Consider the following 16,214-nt stretch of genomic DNA (forward strand, 5'->3'; position numbering starts at 1 on the left):
CCTGATAAGAACCACCTCAGAGTCACTGCCTTTCTTTGGAACTAGGCGGGTGCCCCCGCCACGCCCGGTGAAAGTCTAACTGCCTCTGTCACGTGACAGTCCTACTGGGCTGTGCTTGGCTTGGTTTGGCTTTGGTTCTGCTTCCTCCGATCATTTGCTTTGGTTTGCAGGCTTGCCACACGCAAGGCAGTGTGCTTGCGCCGGGCGGGGGGGGTGTGTGTGTGTGTGTGTGCGGAGACTGTGCACAGGAAGCCAAAGCACAGCCCGTGGGCAGCGGGGAGCTTTTGTTTCTGCCTCTAAGGGGAAGAGGATCCCACAGCTTGCCTTGGCTTCCTGCCTTTGGATTTACCTTTGTGCAGAGCTTGCCTTCCCCTCCTCCGCCCCCCCCCCCCGCCCCAGTTTAGAGAGGGGTGTTCCGAGGGCCCCTTAGTCATGCTTTCTATGCTGAGACTGGTGAATGAGATGAGTCAGCCGCGAAGTGTGGGAGGCTTGCTGCTCTCCATCTCCCAAGGGCTGTGTCAGACCTGCCCGAGCGCCCCTGGCAAAAGGGGCTGAGCCAAGGCACAATCTTTTTAAGCAAAGCATGAGCAGGAAGAGGGAGCGAGCAATTGGAATGAGCTCCATCCACCTAGGTGGCTGCATTTTCGGGAGGAATGAGGGAACGAGCTCTTTTAATAGTTTATTTCCAAGGGCCTGAATTACTTATTTGTAATCTCTCATTCTCACCGTAGTTTAACCCAGTGGTCATTTCCTAGCAGCTTTCCTGTTTTTAGAAGTAAACATTTACCCTATGTTGGCTGGTTGTAATAAATACGAATGTTTTCATTTCTGGAATCCTCCAGGGGAATCGCAACCAGTCTCTCCTCTTAGTAAAGAAAAACCAGAGCCACTGCAATAAGTTTTTAGTTACTGTAACTTTTAGATGAACTGTTTTTAGGTAACTTTTAAGTAATCTCCACACCCAACGTGGGGCTCAAACCCACAGCCCTGAGATCAAGAGTCGAGCCAGCCAGGTGCCCTCCTTAGATAACTTTTAGATACCACGTAACTTGTTTAATTTTTTCATTTCATCCATAAATAGTTTTACTGTAACTTCTTGCCCCCCCCCTTTTTTTCCCTGAGCAGAGAGTTTTGTTTTACTGTAAAGATTAGGTTTTAGGTGGAAATGGGGTGAAAGCTGCCCCGCTGTGGGGCAGGGAAGGTGAGGGGGGCCCCAGGTCTGAGGTTTGGGGTATCATGGGGAGGGCGAGGGGCTTCACTGAGTGCACAGCCCATCTGTTTTCTTCCCCTGCCCATCGCTCTTGGGCTCTGGCTTTTGTGTGCCATGGGAAGCCCTCACCGTCCTTTGGGTGCTCCAGCCGGCCTTGCCCAGTGGGCTTTCATAATTGTAATTTCTGCTTGATTTGTTTGCCGTGGAGTCTGCACCCAGAATGTGGCTAAGGCATTAAGAATGTCTGTGCTTGTTGGAACTTAGCACGATGCATGCATGCAATGTAGACCCAGGAGGGAGGCAGTGAAGCCTCTGGCCTTAAGCGCTTGCTGGGTATTCAGTCTGAGAATTTGTTCTGGTAGACAGATTCAATAGGCTTGAGTGAGATTTGTGGAGACCACTCTTCCAAAGAGAATTGGACACTGGTATTGCAGTTTTAATTGAGTGTTAGCCAGCTGAAAGCATTTGCACAAGATGCTAATTTTGAGTCGATCTGGAGAGGTAGGTTTCATCCCACCATTCCTTTGGGTCCTTCCCCCACATACCAAATAAGCACACATGTTGAGTCTCAAAGTGATGAAGGGTGACTGAGCAAAGGACCTTCCTTGGAAGACACCGTAGTCAGCCTGGATGAGTACACAGAGAAGAAACATCTCAGTTCATTGGGCAGAGTCACTGGTCCCCTTCGTGCCTTGGCAGGCATGCAAGGAGGTACAAATTGTGGGAATAAGGTGGAGGTATTTGTGGCTCCCATGATGGGACACCCGGCTGGCTTCTGGAGGGGAGAAGTGATAGCAGTGACTGGTTTCAGGACTGTGGGAACTGAAGGGAGAGTGACCATCATTTGTGTATGTGTGTGTGAGAGAGAGAGAGAGAGAGAGAGTGCCAAATCCCCGTCAAATCCAGAGTCTTCCCAAACTGTACTTTGCCCTCCACTGCTCAGCTCCTATTTCAGTGAAACTCCTGGGATGAGCAAGGGGGAAGGTGTGCTGCTAGTGCACGGAATTGTTTCATGGATATATAAAAAGTTAGAAATAAAAACTCCCTTTCTTTTTTTTTTTTTATATTGTACAACTCTGAATCATAATGCTAGGAGATTTTTTCAAGGGTAGCTCAGCCAGTCTGCACCACCCTCCTCCCCATCTAACAGAGGAGGGAACCGGGTCCCAGGGATGTTCAGTCAGAGCCCGATCTCACAGCTGTGCAGTAGAAGGGCTTGCCTGGAGCAGGTAAGCTTTTGACCAATACCCGCTGTAAGAAACGCATATCAGGCTGTGACTTGGTACTCACATAAATAAATATAGGACAAGCAAAAGCAGAAACATGAACTAATAATACCCTTATGATGTGGAATGCACTTTGGTGTTTCAATGTCGTGCTGTTGAATTTCATTTAAAACAAAATATCAGTTGCCATTATGAAAATGATTCTCCACCTACTGATGGTTTGTTTATAACCTGTTTGGAAAAAGCTAACCTGGAGTGTACCTGATCCTTGTTAAGTGGAAGCCATTGGCTCAAGGTCATATGGTTAGTTAGTAGCTGGTCAGAAGCTAAGACTCCTCCCTAGCTTTTTTTTTTTTTTTTAAGTTTATTTGTCAGAGAGAGAAAGAAAGAGAGCACAAGCAGGGGGAGCAGCAGGCAGAGGGAGGGGGAGAAGCAGGCTCCCCGCTGAGCAAGGAGCCGGATGCAGGGCTCGATCCCAGGATGCCAGGATCATGACCTGAGCTGAAGGCAGATGCTTAACTGACTGAGCCACCCAAGGCGTCCCTTCCCCAGCTTTTTTCCTTGTCTAAGCTGCATGTTCCCATTCCTCTGCTTTTTACATCAGCTGGACAGAATAACTCGCAGAAGCTTCTTAAATGATTTAGTTTTCCAGAGTTGCCCTCCTCTTGCTAATCCCACTTATAAGGGAGCAAGTGGAATCTAACCACAGTGGCAAATAGTCTCTCAGGCACGAGTGAGTCTGCCTTTGGTGATGGCGTCTTTCCTGCTGTCTGCACTGTCAGGGAACATCTTTCCTCCCATAGGGGCAGCTGTACCATTATTTTTTTATTTTTAAAGATTTACTTATTTTAGAGAGAGCACGGAAGCGGGGGGAAGGGAGAGAATCTCAAGCAGACTCCCTCCTGAGCACAGAGCCTGACACAGGGCTCAGTCTCACAACCCTGAGGTGGGAACCTGAGCCAAAATCAAGACTCGGCTGCCCAACCAACTGAGCCACCCAGGCGTCCCCAGCAGCTGTACCTTTACATGCCGCTGAAGATCTTCCCTTGTGTACTGCTTTGCTACATATATGTGATGTCATCAACTGAACTAACAGAAACTTCTGTGTCCTTAACACAGTCTTTGTCTCTGAAGTAAGGCAATTTTATGCATTGTATCCATTTTGAAAGTTTTTTTTAAAGTTTTTTTAAGTTTATTTTTTTTAGTAATCTCTACACACAATGTGGGGCTCAAATCCCAAACCCTGAGATCAGAAATCGCACGCGCCTCCCACTGAGCCAGCCAGGCACCACTTGAAGGTATTTTTAAAAAAAAAATCTAAGTACGGGCGCCTGGGTGGCTCAGTCGGTTAAGCGTCCGACTCTTGGTTTCGGCTCAGGTCTTGATCTCAGGGTCACGGAATCCAGCCCGCCTTGGGCTTCCTGCTCAGTGCAGAGTCTGCTTCAGATCCTCTCTCCCTCTCTGGATCTTCCCACTTGTGCTCTCTCTGTCTCTCTTTCAAATAAATAAATTAAAAGAATAATAAAAAATCAACCTAAGTACCCTCCATTAAGTAAAAGAAACATGCTATTAGATTTTAGAGTGACCTTGAACATTTTTGTTTCATATGAAATAAACATAAATAGCTCAGTAAATTCCACCTTCGTTTGCTCTAACGAGCCTGCCTCCCTGTGTCAGCTCTTGGCTTTGTTGCAAGAGCACTGTGGAATTTCTGTGCTCGTTCACTGACCCAGCAGGCAGTTACTGAGTATTTCCAGGTGCTGGGCCCTGGGGGATACAAGAGCCCAGCCCTCAGGAGGACAGATTGGCAAGTGATTTCACAGACACCAAAAGCCTTTCACTGCGGAGAAATGTTTTGGAAGCACGTTTCTCTTGTAGGAACAGAGACATGTTTTCATTGGCTTTTGAGGTTCTCTCCCACTGCCCGAGGTCTGCGTAGCTTTTACACATTCTGTGGGCTGAACATCCCCCCTCTTTGGACAGGTATCAAACGTTGGTGCGTGGATGGTGAGTTATTAATACCTTTGTTAGTTCTCAGTGCCCTGTTTTCCTCAGTTGACCCTGAGCACCCTGGGCTCCTTCAGGAAGCACAGGTGTTCTGAACGTCTGTTCTCATTTTTGCCTTTCATAGAAAGAGCGGGATTTAGAACTGGCTGCTCGGATTGGCCAGTCGTTGTTGAAGAAGAACAAGACACTAACAGAGAGGAACGAGCTGCTGGAGGAGCAGGTGGAGCACATCAGGGAGGAGGTGAGCCGGTGGCAGTGGCCGGGGGCCAGTCGGTTTGGGCACAGGCCCTAGCGCTGTCTGTCCTGGGGCGGCTGCCTGGAGGCAGAAGGTGGCCGCCTTCCTCGGCTGCTTCTGTTTAGGACCCTCCTTCGGACAGTGTGGACGTCACCAGCTGGGCGAGGACAGCCTTCACCTACTCGCTAGGCCCAGAGTGTCCATTCCCCCACCATGCCTCGGTGTGCCGGACCAGTGCCAGTCGCTGTCCCCCAGAGTCCAGATCCTCACGTAGGCTGGGAAAGACACTCAGCTTGGGGCAGGAGCGCACGCAGCCTAAGGCGGCAGAGAGCAGGGGCTCCTGGGGCAGGGGGGCACAGGCAGGCCAGAGGGGAGCCCTGTTGGGAGGAGGCCAGCCTGTGCTGCCGAGTAGGGCAGCGGATGGCACATTCTTCATTCCAATATAATGTTGTGTGTGTAAAACAGAACGAAGAAGATAGGCTATTGTTGTAATGGTAGGAACCCTATCATTTTCATGATACAAATCTTGGCTGAAGGGCATCAGGGGTGGGGGTCTGAATGCTTTAGGCTTATCTTAAGGGGCTGAGATTTCAGAGGCGCAACACTGGTTTTCTGGAAGGTTGTGGTGTGGGCAGGACAAGGAAGGCTCTGCAGAGTTGGACGGGGTGGCTGGAACAAGACCTAGGAGTTAGAGCCGGGCCCTACTTTGTAGCTTCTTTCCCATCATCCTGTTCTTTTAACTGCGAATTTAGCTGTGAGGACTTTCACTTGACCTTCTTCTCCTGGTTTCCCTTATTTTCTACAAGAAACCTTCTGAGTGGGAGGGGATGCCCTGACTCACGTCTCTTAGATGTATTCAGACCTCTTCCTCATTGAAGCTGTTCCCAGCTATTGTTGCCTGGGTTCAGTGATTGTTTTAATATTGATGAAACAGAATTGCCAATATCTAAGAAAAGTTTTCATCCTGGGCAGCTTCCTTTGAAAGATGATATGGTAGAACGTGGTCATGTTTTGGAGAAGTCAAGTCGCCGCCTGCTTTCCCGGCACCCAGCATCATGACCTGACATCTCCTTCTCTTGGGCATTAGAGAGCAGAGGACCGTGCCACCCAGGAACCAGTAAATGGTCACCGACTGTCCCTCATGTGCTGCTCCTCTTCATGCCCTTGCCTGGGGCTCCCTCACCTCACACAAACAGCACCCACCTCTTTGGAAGTGGATATGCCTCTTTTTCCTTGGAAAAGCTCTGATTTTGGCAGCTGTAATATGTTCCCCTTTGGCACGTCATTAAATTGTCAGTCTAGATGTTGAAACTAAACTTTTGTGTGCTTAGAATTTGCTTCTCCCCGGAAGTCATAAATACCCACTGTGTTGTGTAGGAAAGCTGGAATAAACCATAGACCCCAAATCAAATTAGAAACAAGAAAGAATGAAAACTAAATTGTAATTCTCGCTTGCAGCACAGGCTCCCTGCTCATCAGTAGTGAGTGGTGAAAGGGAAGTGAAAAATTTTATGGCTCAGGTTTGTTTGCTTAAGATGTTAAGTATAAATCAGGTGACTCGCAAAAACTGTCCTGGTAATCAGTATGGCCACTTCCTGATGGCTGCCTCCTTTGTCCCTGTGTCTGAAATTGCTATCTTGTGGTCACTGAGTACAGAGCAAGGTCTGGCCAGGCTTGGCAGTGAGCCCTGTGAGGGTGAAGCAGTCACAGGGTGGGGCTGGGAGTGTGCCAAGTGTGACAGCGAGGGTGGACAGGCTGCTTGTAGCTGCCCACCCAGGGCTGGCATCGCCAGGGGCCCAGTCCAGGGTGGCATTTGGTTTCGGCAGAAGTGAATGGCCTCTTCTTTCATTTGGTAACAGGATCTTTTTCTCTGGCCATTTGCCTAGCTGGTCATCTGGCTACTTGCAAAGACCATATGCTGTCTTGTCGTCATCTGTTCCCCCCCCAGCCCCACCCCGCAAACATCATTCTAGAGCCTTCTAGTCTCCTTTTACCTCTTCTCTGAACCAAAGTAAGAACCATAAATTTAGGCAGAGGGTTTTCTGTCAAAACACAGTTGACTATTTTTCTTTAGTGGGATCAAATGCAACCTCTTCTTGAAAAGCACAAAATCAATGACATGCCTTCACTTTGCATGAGGAATTAAACAAACGTTGTCACCAGCAACAAGTGTTTGAACGTGACAGGGGTGTTGTCCATGCTTGGGGCTGAGTGCCTGTCTCCCCCCTGCCCCCCCCGCACCCGGCTGTGTCTGTGCAGGTGTCTCAACTCCGGCATGAGCTGTCCATGAAGGATGAGCTTCTTCAGTTCTACACCAGCGCCGCGGAAGAGAGCGAGCCCGAGTCTGTGTGCTCCACCCCGTAAGTCGCCAGAGGGCCGTGGCTCTGGGGCTGGGGCACAGGCGGCTGGCTGTCGTCCATGTCCTTGGAGGTGCCTTGGCAGGGTCGCTTCCCCAGCAGCTCAGGTCTGTTGCTCCCAGCCTTCCCCAGACCAAGCATCTCCACGTGCCTCCAACAAATTGCTTGGATGATTTTAGCAGGATGTGGAAGGGGACAGGGTTAGTCATCAATTTAGATCGATCCGGCCTGGTCACAGGTAACAGGGTGGGCCCCTCAGTTAGAGGATAGTACCAGGTTCTGGAGCCAGAGGTGTCACCGTGGGCCCTTGGGACTTCTCGGAGAGTCAGCAGAGCCTCACATTAGGAGCATGAACTTTAGAGCCCAGTGGTCTCAGTTCAGACCTTGGCTCTGTGGTTTCCTAGCTGTGTGCTCTTGGCCAAGTTACTTAACCGTTCTGTGCCTGTTTCCTCATTTGTAAAATGGGAATACCAACAGTACTTAGTTCAGAGGGTTATGAGCATTAATTGACTTCATACCTGTAGAGTACTTATCTAGGCACATAGAATTGCCCTGTAAATATGAAGTGGACTTTTAGGCATCTGGAATTGTGCGTCGGCTTCGAATAGTTGATTCTGCCAAGTTGGAGGCCATGTGGCTGTACATGGTGGCCAGAGGGTTGGGATGGGGGTCCTGAGTGCTGGCGAGCCTGTGTGCCGGCAGGTGCTATTTCCCTGGAGCGAGATTGCACTTTCTCCCCCAGGTTGAAGAGGAATGAGTCATCCTCCTCTGTCCAGAATTACTTCCATCTGGATTCTCTTCAGAAGAAGCTGAAGGACCTCGAAGAGGAGAACGTCGTACTTCGATCGGAGGTCAAGTGCACTCCCTGCCCTTGTTCCATCTGGAGGGTGATGGCCCCTTGGCCTTATCTGTCAGGAGGAGCTGTGCTTACAGCGCTGTTCTCAAGGGTGACCATCTGTGGGAGAGTCCCCTGAGCTCCGCTCATAGTGGCACCCGGGGCCCAGCCAGCGTGCCTCCTCTGTGAGCTGGGCACTGGCTTGCGGGGAGCATGTACCCGTCTGGGGGGCCGAGGACTCAGATTCTTCATGTGGCTGGGCAAGAGTGGCGAGCCTCTCCTCCTTCAGTTCGGGCAGGGCTCTCTCAGCTCTTGAGGCTTCCTGACTAGTTAGTCGCTGTGCCAGGCACTTGGCCTGTGTTGTGTTTTTGTTTTTCAGTTTTTTTCAAATTTCACAGCAAGACGAAGCTGGTTACTTTGCTTCTCATTTACAGTGAGAACGCTGGGACCCAGGCTCCTAGGTGTTTGATTTGCCAACGTGGCACAAGTTAGGGAATGACAAAGGTGGGATTTGCAAGGCTCTCTGACTCTGAACCCGTTACTTCCCTTCACCCACGGCCCCTGTCTGGAAACACAGAGGCGTGCAAGTTTAGTAATTTTTGTCTTAATTGTCAGTGAGTTTATGCTCTCCAGCCAGAGGTATGCTTTGTCAAGTTTGGGCTGCATGCCCACCTGAGTTGGCCCAGGGTTCCCTGAAACCCCTACAATACGGCAGACCACCTTGAACTTGCCCACACATTGGAAAGAGCCTCATGTCTGGGCTTATCTCCTAGTCCTCATTGACTAGTGGGAAACACAAACCCAGAGCAACCAAGAGGGTTGTGCAAGCTTTCTGTGCCAGCCAGTGGCCAAGCCAAGACTACTTCCCAGAGCTTTGCATCCCAGTGCCCACCCCAGGTAAATGCTCCAGTCCTGGGTGCGCAATAATTCATCCCTCTGTCAGAGTGTTCACCTAAAGCAGGTGGAGGGAATCTGATCCCAGCTACAAATTCCACCTCAGTTTTCAGGAGTGTTGTCTCTCCCTGGGGCCAGGGCCCGAGGGCTCAGAGATACCTGCTCTCCACCTGGGATAGTTTCTTCAGACCTTTGGATCTCTATTTTCTCACCTTGTCAGCTGGGAGCATGGCTATCCAGAGTCCTGGGATAGCTCTTGGGTCTCTGAATTTTAATGCTTTTGTATCATACCTTGTTTTTACTAAGCTGAATACAGTAGATCTAACTCCCAACTTAGATCTCATAGGACAGTGCCTTGCATAAAGCAGGTACATGATAAGTGTCAGCCATTCTTGTGGTCAACCTTAAATGGTAGGCAGAGCTGAGTCCTAGACACTGTTCGGGTCCAAAGGGGTCCCTGTCTATGAGCCGGGACAGATGCAAATGAATAGACACCAGGGGTGGCGCTTTGTAGAGTGCATATCGCTTTATGTAGCGCCCTCTGGTGGTACGCCTTTTTCAGCTCTTCAGCTTTGAGGATCCGAGATTCCTTAACTAAGCAGGGCATTCTGATGGACTTTCTGTATTGGAGGGTGTCCTGGATGGCAGGTGGGGAGAGGGTGAAGGGCAGCTTCCCAGACCCGGGTTAGTCCTTGCTCCGTGCCCCAGCTTTGCCCACCCCACCGGTCCAGGTGTGAATGTGGGGCCTCTGACCTGAGCCTTGTCCACAGGCCTGCCAGCTGAAGACGGAGACCATCACCTACGAAGAGAAGGAACAGCAGCTGGTCAACGACTGCGTGAAGGAGCTGAGTATGGCCTGATTCTCTTGCTCCATCCCTACCCACTCTTTTTACTTTCTGCCGCTGCCATCATTGTGATGAGATACCCACCCCCACCCCCCGATCTTGTGGGGCACCCTTCACTCTGATGCATGAGAAATTGGGTGCTAGGTTGTCAGCCATACACTGTCCTAATTTCTCACTGAGACGGATATTTAATTTTGATTCCAGCTTTCTACTGTATTACTGGAGTTATGTGAAGTCTAAGCTAAGCCCAGTTACAGAGTTCCCCTGTCAATATGCAAACACTAATCAATTATGGGTTCTCATAATGGATGTGTGCAAGGTGAGGCCAGAGTTCTCCGCTTTACAAACAAGTACTTTCCCCACCCTCTCCATTGTAAGTTTAACAAGTTAAGACGAAAGGGCAAACAGTATTTTGAATTTCAGCAAAATGCTCAATAAGTGAAACACACCCTGTGTTCCAGTATAGTAAAATGAGTTATGACTCTGAATATGGGTTGGAAACATCCAAAGTTATTATAGTGTGCGGGCACAGTTCCTTCTAGAACAGGGTGCAGCAGAGGTTCCTGTTAATGATGTGGATCCATTCATGCATGAATGTGGGGATTCGGGCAGATGCACCTTTGTGTGGTGTGGCATTTCCCAGCTGACCCCCAAAGCCTTCCTGACTTCCTCTGGGGAGGGAGGCAGCTTTGGTCAGCGGGGTTGGGTCCCCACTCCAGGCCCCCCACCTCCTTCTCATGATAGACTGAGCCCATATGGGAAAATGGGCACCGTTCCTTCTTCACTGCCCTCTCCACTCGTCCCCCTGTCTGGTAACAAAGATGCTTTTGCTTGTGCACACCACAAAGAAACCATTCTCTCTGGGTCAGACTTCCTCTTGTTGTCATTTCTTGGTTAAAGGGGATGCCAACGTGCAGATCGCCAGTATCTCAGAGGAGCTGGCTAAGAAGACCGAGGATGCTGCCCGCCAGCAAGAGGAGATCACACACCTGCTGTCGCAGATAGTTGACTTGCAGAAGAAGGCAAAAGCTGTAAGGCTTCTGTTTCTCTGGATGCTGCAGATGGCATTTGCCCCCGAAGACCATGTCCTTTGGTTTCATAGTTTAGGAGTTTGTGCTGCCCCTTTGGGGAAAAGGCTTATTAGCAAATTCAATAGAATAAAGCTAGTCACCCTGAACTGGGGAGGGCATCATATAACCACTGACCTCCTAAAAATAATCCGCACATTAATAGAATTTGTTAAGAAAGGTGCTGCAGAGATGGAGTCCTGGAATTTCACTTGTGAATTTTCTAGTCTAGGACTTGTTTTTACACAGAGCACCTGGTGTTCCTATAGCAGAATAATATCTCCTTTAGATTTGAGATGAAGCAGCTGCAAGACAACAACAACAACAACAACAACAAAACAAATACAGTTTAGTTTCCCATGTCAGGCCTTTGCTAGCAGCGTGAGGTGAAGCGCGTCTTGGGAGGGGCTGTGCCTACGGAGGCGGACGTAGGGTGAGCCATACAGCATGAGCACGGATGTAGGAAAGGCTGCCTTCAAAATTACAGAAAAGGTGAAATGTTACTCTGGCTTAAAAGTCTCACTGTAGAAATGTGATAGGATTGGAACAGATCAGGTAATAAGAGGAAACCAGTTAGACGTTTCCAGGTATCTTAAAGGAGAAGTTGATGGGCCTTTGCCCTGTTGCAGTGCGCGGTGGAAAATGAAGAGCTGGTCCAGCACCTGGGGGCTGCTAAGGATGCCCAGCGGCAGCTCACGGCCGAGGTGAGCAGCTCTCCCCCCTTTCCCCAGGCCCATCCCACTTAGGGTGACCAGCCTCCCTCTGATGGGCCGCGGGTCGTGTCCACCTCACTAGCTGCTTTTATTCTGAATTGAAAGCGTTCTTACCGGTAAATTCCCGCTGACGCTGTCGCGGCTGGCGAGCGCCCAGGGGGCAGGGCCCTGCACAGCCCGCTCCTGCTAAATGTCCCATGAGGGCAATGGCACGGAGCTCACCACGGAAGGAGCCCACTCACAGATGTGTCTAGAAACGAGGGTGTGACAATTCACTCTCCCATTCGTGGAAAGTTGGCTTTTTCTTTTTTTAAAATACTTTTTTACTTGAATATCATTGGCACGAGGTTCCATGAGTGTTAGGGGTACAACATAGTGCTTGGACATCTCTGTACATCATGCTATGCTCACCAAACTGTCGCCCCATCTGTCACCACACAACCCGGTTACCGTACCGCTGACTCAAGTCCCCGCACTGTGCCGTTCATCCCCGTGACTTAGGCATCCTGTAACTGGAAGCCTGGGATCTCGGTTGCACGTTAGAACTTGGGAGGTTTCTGAGGCTAGAAGCACGCCCCAGGGGGAAGCCGAACTGAGCCTCGAGGGCCCTTTGGTGTCGGGCCTGGAGGCACAGGGCAGTCCCGTCCCCCCCCCACACCCCCCTGACCGTGCGTTACTTTCTGGTGTGTGCAGCTGCGAGAGCTGGAGGACAAGTACGCAGAGTGCATGGAGATGCTTCACGAGGCGCAGGAGGAGCTCAAGAACCTCCGGAACAAGACCATGCCCAATACTGCATCACGGCGCTACCACTCGCTCGGCCTGTTCCCCATGGTGAGCGCCCGCCTGCTCTGTGCCCCTGCTCCCCACCAGCCTGCCCGGCCGCAAGGGGGGCCCCTGGCAGGGAGGCGGGGTCTGGCGCCGAGACTTGGTGGATGGGCTTCTTGTCCTGCAGCTTAGCTCTAGATCTGTGTCAGGGGCTCGCGTGCCCAGCTCCTGGCCCCTTGACAACATGAGGTCGACTGACTCTTCCTTTGCCATTCCTCTGACTCAGTCCTTTTTTTCTCCTCATGTCCTTAATTGGTATATTTCCTAAGAACCTCAGATATTTGGGAGATGTTATTCACACATTGTTATTTTTCTAACCTTATTAGAGTATGAGCTATTTTGGCCTCACCGTGCATTCTAGAATTCTTAAGTTGCCCATACAGTTCTGCTGGTTCTTTCTAGGCTTACTGATCATCCTCTTGGGGGCTTTCAGTGTCTGTGATCTGAAAAAATCTCCCTCTCTAGCTGGAGCGGCATTTCCATTTCTACAAAATGATTTCCCCACAATCTTACTTCATAGCTCTGAAGGCCTGATCTGTTTCATGCTTGGGCTTTAAGGAGACATGATTGAGAAGGGGTTTTCCAGGTTAGCCCCTCCCTGCTGGGGTCCGCAGCACAGGGCAGGCCTCCTCTGCTGGTCTTTTCCCTGAGACGTTTGGTGAGCTTCCTCACTGTACCTTCTTCTGTCAGACTAAAGCCCCTCAAAGGTGGGGGCCGTGTCTTATTTGCTCCTTTCTTCCTTCCCTCTGTAATACTCTTCTATCTGCTCAGTGCTTGTTATGTTTCACAATTGTACATGCTTAGTAGGTACTAGATTTGGATGGGTGGACAGACAGACCAAAGAACAAATGACCAAGAACTTTTATATTCAGGCTCTGTTTCTGTGGTTTGATGAAATACCAAATTCTCTTTGAGGAGACAAGAACTTTTGAGAGAAACACTCCCAATGAGATACAAGTGGATAGCGGCTACAATGTTTGTGACACTCAGTCCTTTGGAATTTGGCCTTTACTTGGGGCTCTTTCCCTTTACACTGTCTGGCCCACTTTTCCTAAATCACAATCTCATTTTATATATAAAAATCAGGCTAGAACTCTCTCTCTCTCTCTCTCTGTCAGCTTGATTGAAACCTAATGAAACCAAAACGAAAGATACATAAACATAGCTTTCTAGGGAGCAGATTGGTGATCCAGTGTGTCCAGAAATCCAAGTAAAGGCAGCAAAGAACATTCGATGCCCCCAATTCCTCCATCGAGAGCCGATGACACTTAGCTCACAGACTGGCCTATGTAGTGATATATGCTCCCTGCCTCAATTTCCCTCCTTCCTGGCTTCCCACCTTGGCGCAGTGGCCTCCTGGGGGCACCTTATCTCCCGTGCACTTAGGATGCACTCCACTGCATTCCCCATGCTCAGAAACAGAGCTGTTTTAAAACAAAGCCATGACATAGAAAAGTCAAACTGAAAATTGGCATTTGGGCGTCTTCAGAGATTCTCAGCTATTGTATTTGCTGAAATGGAGCTTTCGCTTGCCTTTTCCTGTAGCTGTTGGCACGGCTCACTTTTTGAAGGTGGCTATTTTTAAAGTGCGCGATGTATTAAAGGTATTTGCGGCACTGAGTGGTGCTGTGCCCGTGTTTCTGGAGCAGAACGCCCCAATCTGAGTCAAATGGTGGGTAGCAGTTTCTGCCCGAGGAGTACGTTGCCAGCTCTCTTGTCTGTGGCAGGAGCTCCTAATCGGGGATCCCCAGACAGGACTCAGGGGACCCGTGAACTTGAGGGAGGGTCACGTCTTTTATCTTAGTCCCTAATTGTATACAGTGCTTCCTGCTCATACGAAGGTGGGCAACAAGCCACAGTGATATTAGCACCCCGGTGACTTGGTCACCAGTTGAGATCACATCCGCTCTCCGTTGTAAGATGTCTCCAAATCCTTTTTGTGCTAAGGCCCACTTCAAGGTGGCAGTCATTACCAGGACCAAAGCCAGATCCTGTGTGTTACCGTACCACGATTGTTTTTATTAATAGTCTAGTGACTAGTTCAATATATCAGGCTTCCTTTTTGTCCTAATTATTTTGTTCACTTAAAGATACTATTCTGAGAAGGGGTCCATGGCTTCCCCAGACTGCTAGGGGGCTCAGGGCCAAGAAAAAGTCACAGAGCCAGCTTGCTCTCTCCTCCAGGCACAGCCTTGAAGTTAGTAGTTTGGTATGTCGTCTCTCTTAAGTTGTATGAAGGTCCTTTCCTCGTGCAGAACTCTGAATGTAAACTATATGGTGAATTACAGTAGTTAAGAAGTAAAGCGGTGGGGCGCCTAGGTGGCTCAGTCGATTAAGTGTCTGCCTTCGGCTCAGGTCATGATCCCAGGGTCCTGGGATCGATCCCTGCATCAGACTCCCTGCTCAGCGGGGAGCCTGCTTCTCCCTCTCCCTCTGCCCCTCCCCCTCCTTGTGCTCTCTTGCTATCTCAGTTTCTCTCTCTCTTGCTCAAATAAATAAATAAAATCTTTAAAAAAAAGGAAGAAAAGTAAACTGACTAAAAAAGCTCACTCAGGGAAGCCCTTTACAACATGGGTTATGTTGAATGACAATCTGTACATAATTACTAAATGAAGTTGCATATTTATAAATAATAGTTGAAAACAAGCCCATTAGCCCCTTTATGGACCCAGCTTCTTGCTACCTCCTGTCAAGTCTCCCCACTTGGTTCCAGCTTCTAGCCTGGAGCATTGCTCCCTGACTGTGGGGCTGTGGAGGTGGGTGCTCTGGAGTTCCCATGCTCTGTCTGCTGGGAATCCAGTGGCCACAAGTGGCTATGTGAATTTAAATCTGTTAAAATTAGTACAGCGAATTCAGGTTCTCAGTCATATTGGCCATGTTTCAGGTGCCCAATAGCCACCTGCGGCCTGTGGCTCCCACAGTGGACAGTGCAGAAAGAACATTCCTGATCATCGCAGGGAGTCTTCAGTTAGCACAGTAAGCCCTTCCCTTCAGGCCGTTGTAGGTGGTGTCCTCCTCTGAGGCCCCAGCAGGTGCTTTTCTGCACACACCTGGTCCTCCTGTTGGCACCGACCTGTGCCAGTGTGTGGGATTGCTTGTTAGGCTCTACCTCAGAGGGTGAGGAATGGTGGGTCATTTGGGGAGGGGGGGCGCTCATCAGGGAGTCTGTATCGGTGAGTCTCAGCTGGGGGCCTGGCCATCCGGGAAGGGAGAAGTCATCCGTGACCAGCCTTGCCCTGACCCACAAAATCCACAACCTAACTAGAGAAAGATCTAAGTGAACTAACTGTTCAGGGAACTCGCAGGGACTTCATGTGTTTGGTGTCTTTCTTCGGGGAGGAATGAAGGATTAGTAGTGGAAACGAGGTATGAACTGGTCATTAAAGGTGGGCAGGCGATGGGTCGTTGGTGGGGAGAGGAGCTCTCCTTGCAGGGGAGGCGGGCGGCAGCAGAACAGAGGCTCAGATGACAGTGCTCACAACTCAGGTCCCCTCCTCCACAAATTCCCCGCCTCTCCTTGTGGGCAGAGTCACAGCTCTGTGGTGTGGCCAAGGGAACATGGGGTTTGCTCTCAGACCCGCATCTGCAGGGGAGTATAGGGGCTGTACACTCAGTGCCCACTGGGGATTGCTCCATTGAGAACCCGCCATGGGGATTGCTCAGTCGGGTTCCCCCGGTGATGAATGCTGGAAGCCTAGTGGCATGGGTGGTTTGTAGGCTCTGAGACCTCAGTTGATGCTCGTATGGCTAGCCAGCCGTGAGCCTCTTCTAGAGACTTGAGTTGCTGCTCACTCAGTGTGTTTTCTGGCTTTTCTCAGGACTCCTTGGCAGCAGAGATTGAGGGAACGATGCGCAAGGAGCTGCAGTTGGAAGAACCTGAGTCTCCAGATATCGCGTACGGCCTGGTTCTAAGCTTCCCAGAGACTGCTCATGCCCTGTGGTCATCAAAACTAGCAGTGTTTGGGCTTCAGACACCAACAGTGATCACGGTGGTCCTTCC

At 50.0% G+C, this 16,214-nt stretch overlaps 1 protein-coding gene across 14 annotated transcripts in view; it reads left to right on the forward strand.

Moving 5' to 3' along the window:
* TRAK1 (trafficking kinesin protein 1) overlaps nucleotides 1-16,214 on the forward strand; it is a 175,142-nt gene that overhangs the window by 135,048 nt on the left and 23,880 nt on the right. For all 14 annotated transcript variants that reach the window (XM_035725653.1, XM_027582461.2, XM_035725581.1 and 11 more), the window contains 8 exons: nucleotides 4,568-4,684; nucleotides 6,938-7,038; nucleotides 7,778-7,886; nucleotides 9,535-9,613; nucleotides 10,510-10,640; nucleotides 11,306-11,380; nucleotides 12,083-12,220; nucleotides 16,033-16,109. In XM_035725653.1, coding sequence (XP_035581546.1) covers nucleotides 6,965-7,038; nucleotides 7,778-7,886; nucleotides 9,535-9,613; nucleotides 10,510-10,640; nucleotides 11,306-11,380; nucleotides 12,083-12,220; nucleotides 16,033-16,109 — 683 coding nt within the window. In that variant the 5' untranslated portion in view covers nucleotides 4,568-4,684; nucleotides 6,938-6,964. The remainder of the gene's footprint in view (nucleotides 1-4,567; nucleotides 4,685-6,937; nucleotides 7,039-7,777; nucleotides 7,887-9,534; nucleotides 9,614-10,509; nucleotides 10,641-11,305; nucleotides 11,381-12,082; nucleotides 12,221-16,032; nucleotides 16,110-16,214) is intronic.

Source organism: Zalophus californianus, chromosome 1, assembly GCF_009762305.2.
Source record: "Zalophus californianus isolate mZalCal1 chromosome 1, mZalCal1.pri.v2, whole genome shotgun sequence".
NCBI classification, from domain to species: domain Eukaryota; kingdom Metazoa; phylum Chordata; class Mammalia; order Carnivora; family Otariidae; genus Zalophus; species Zalophus californianus.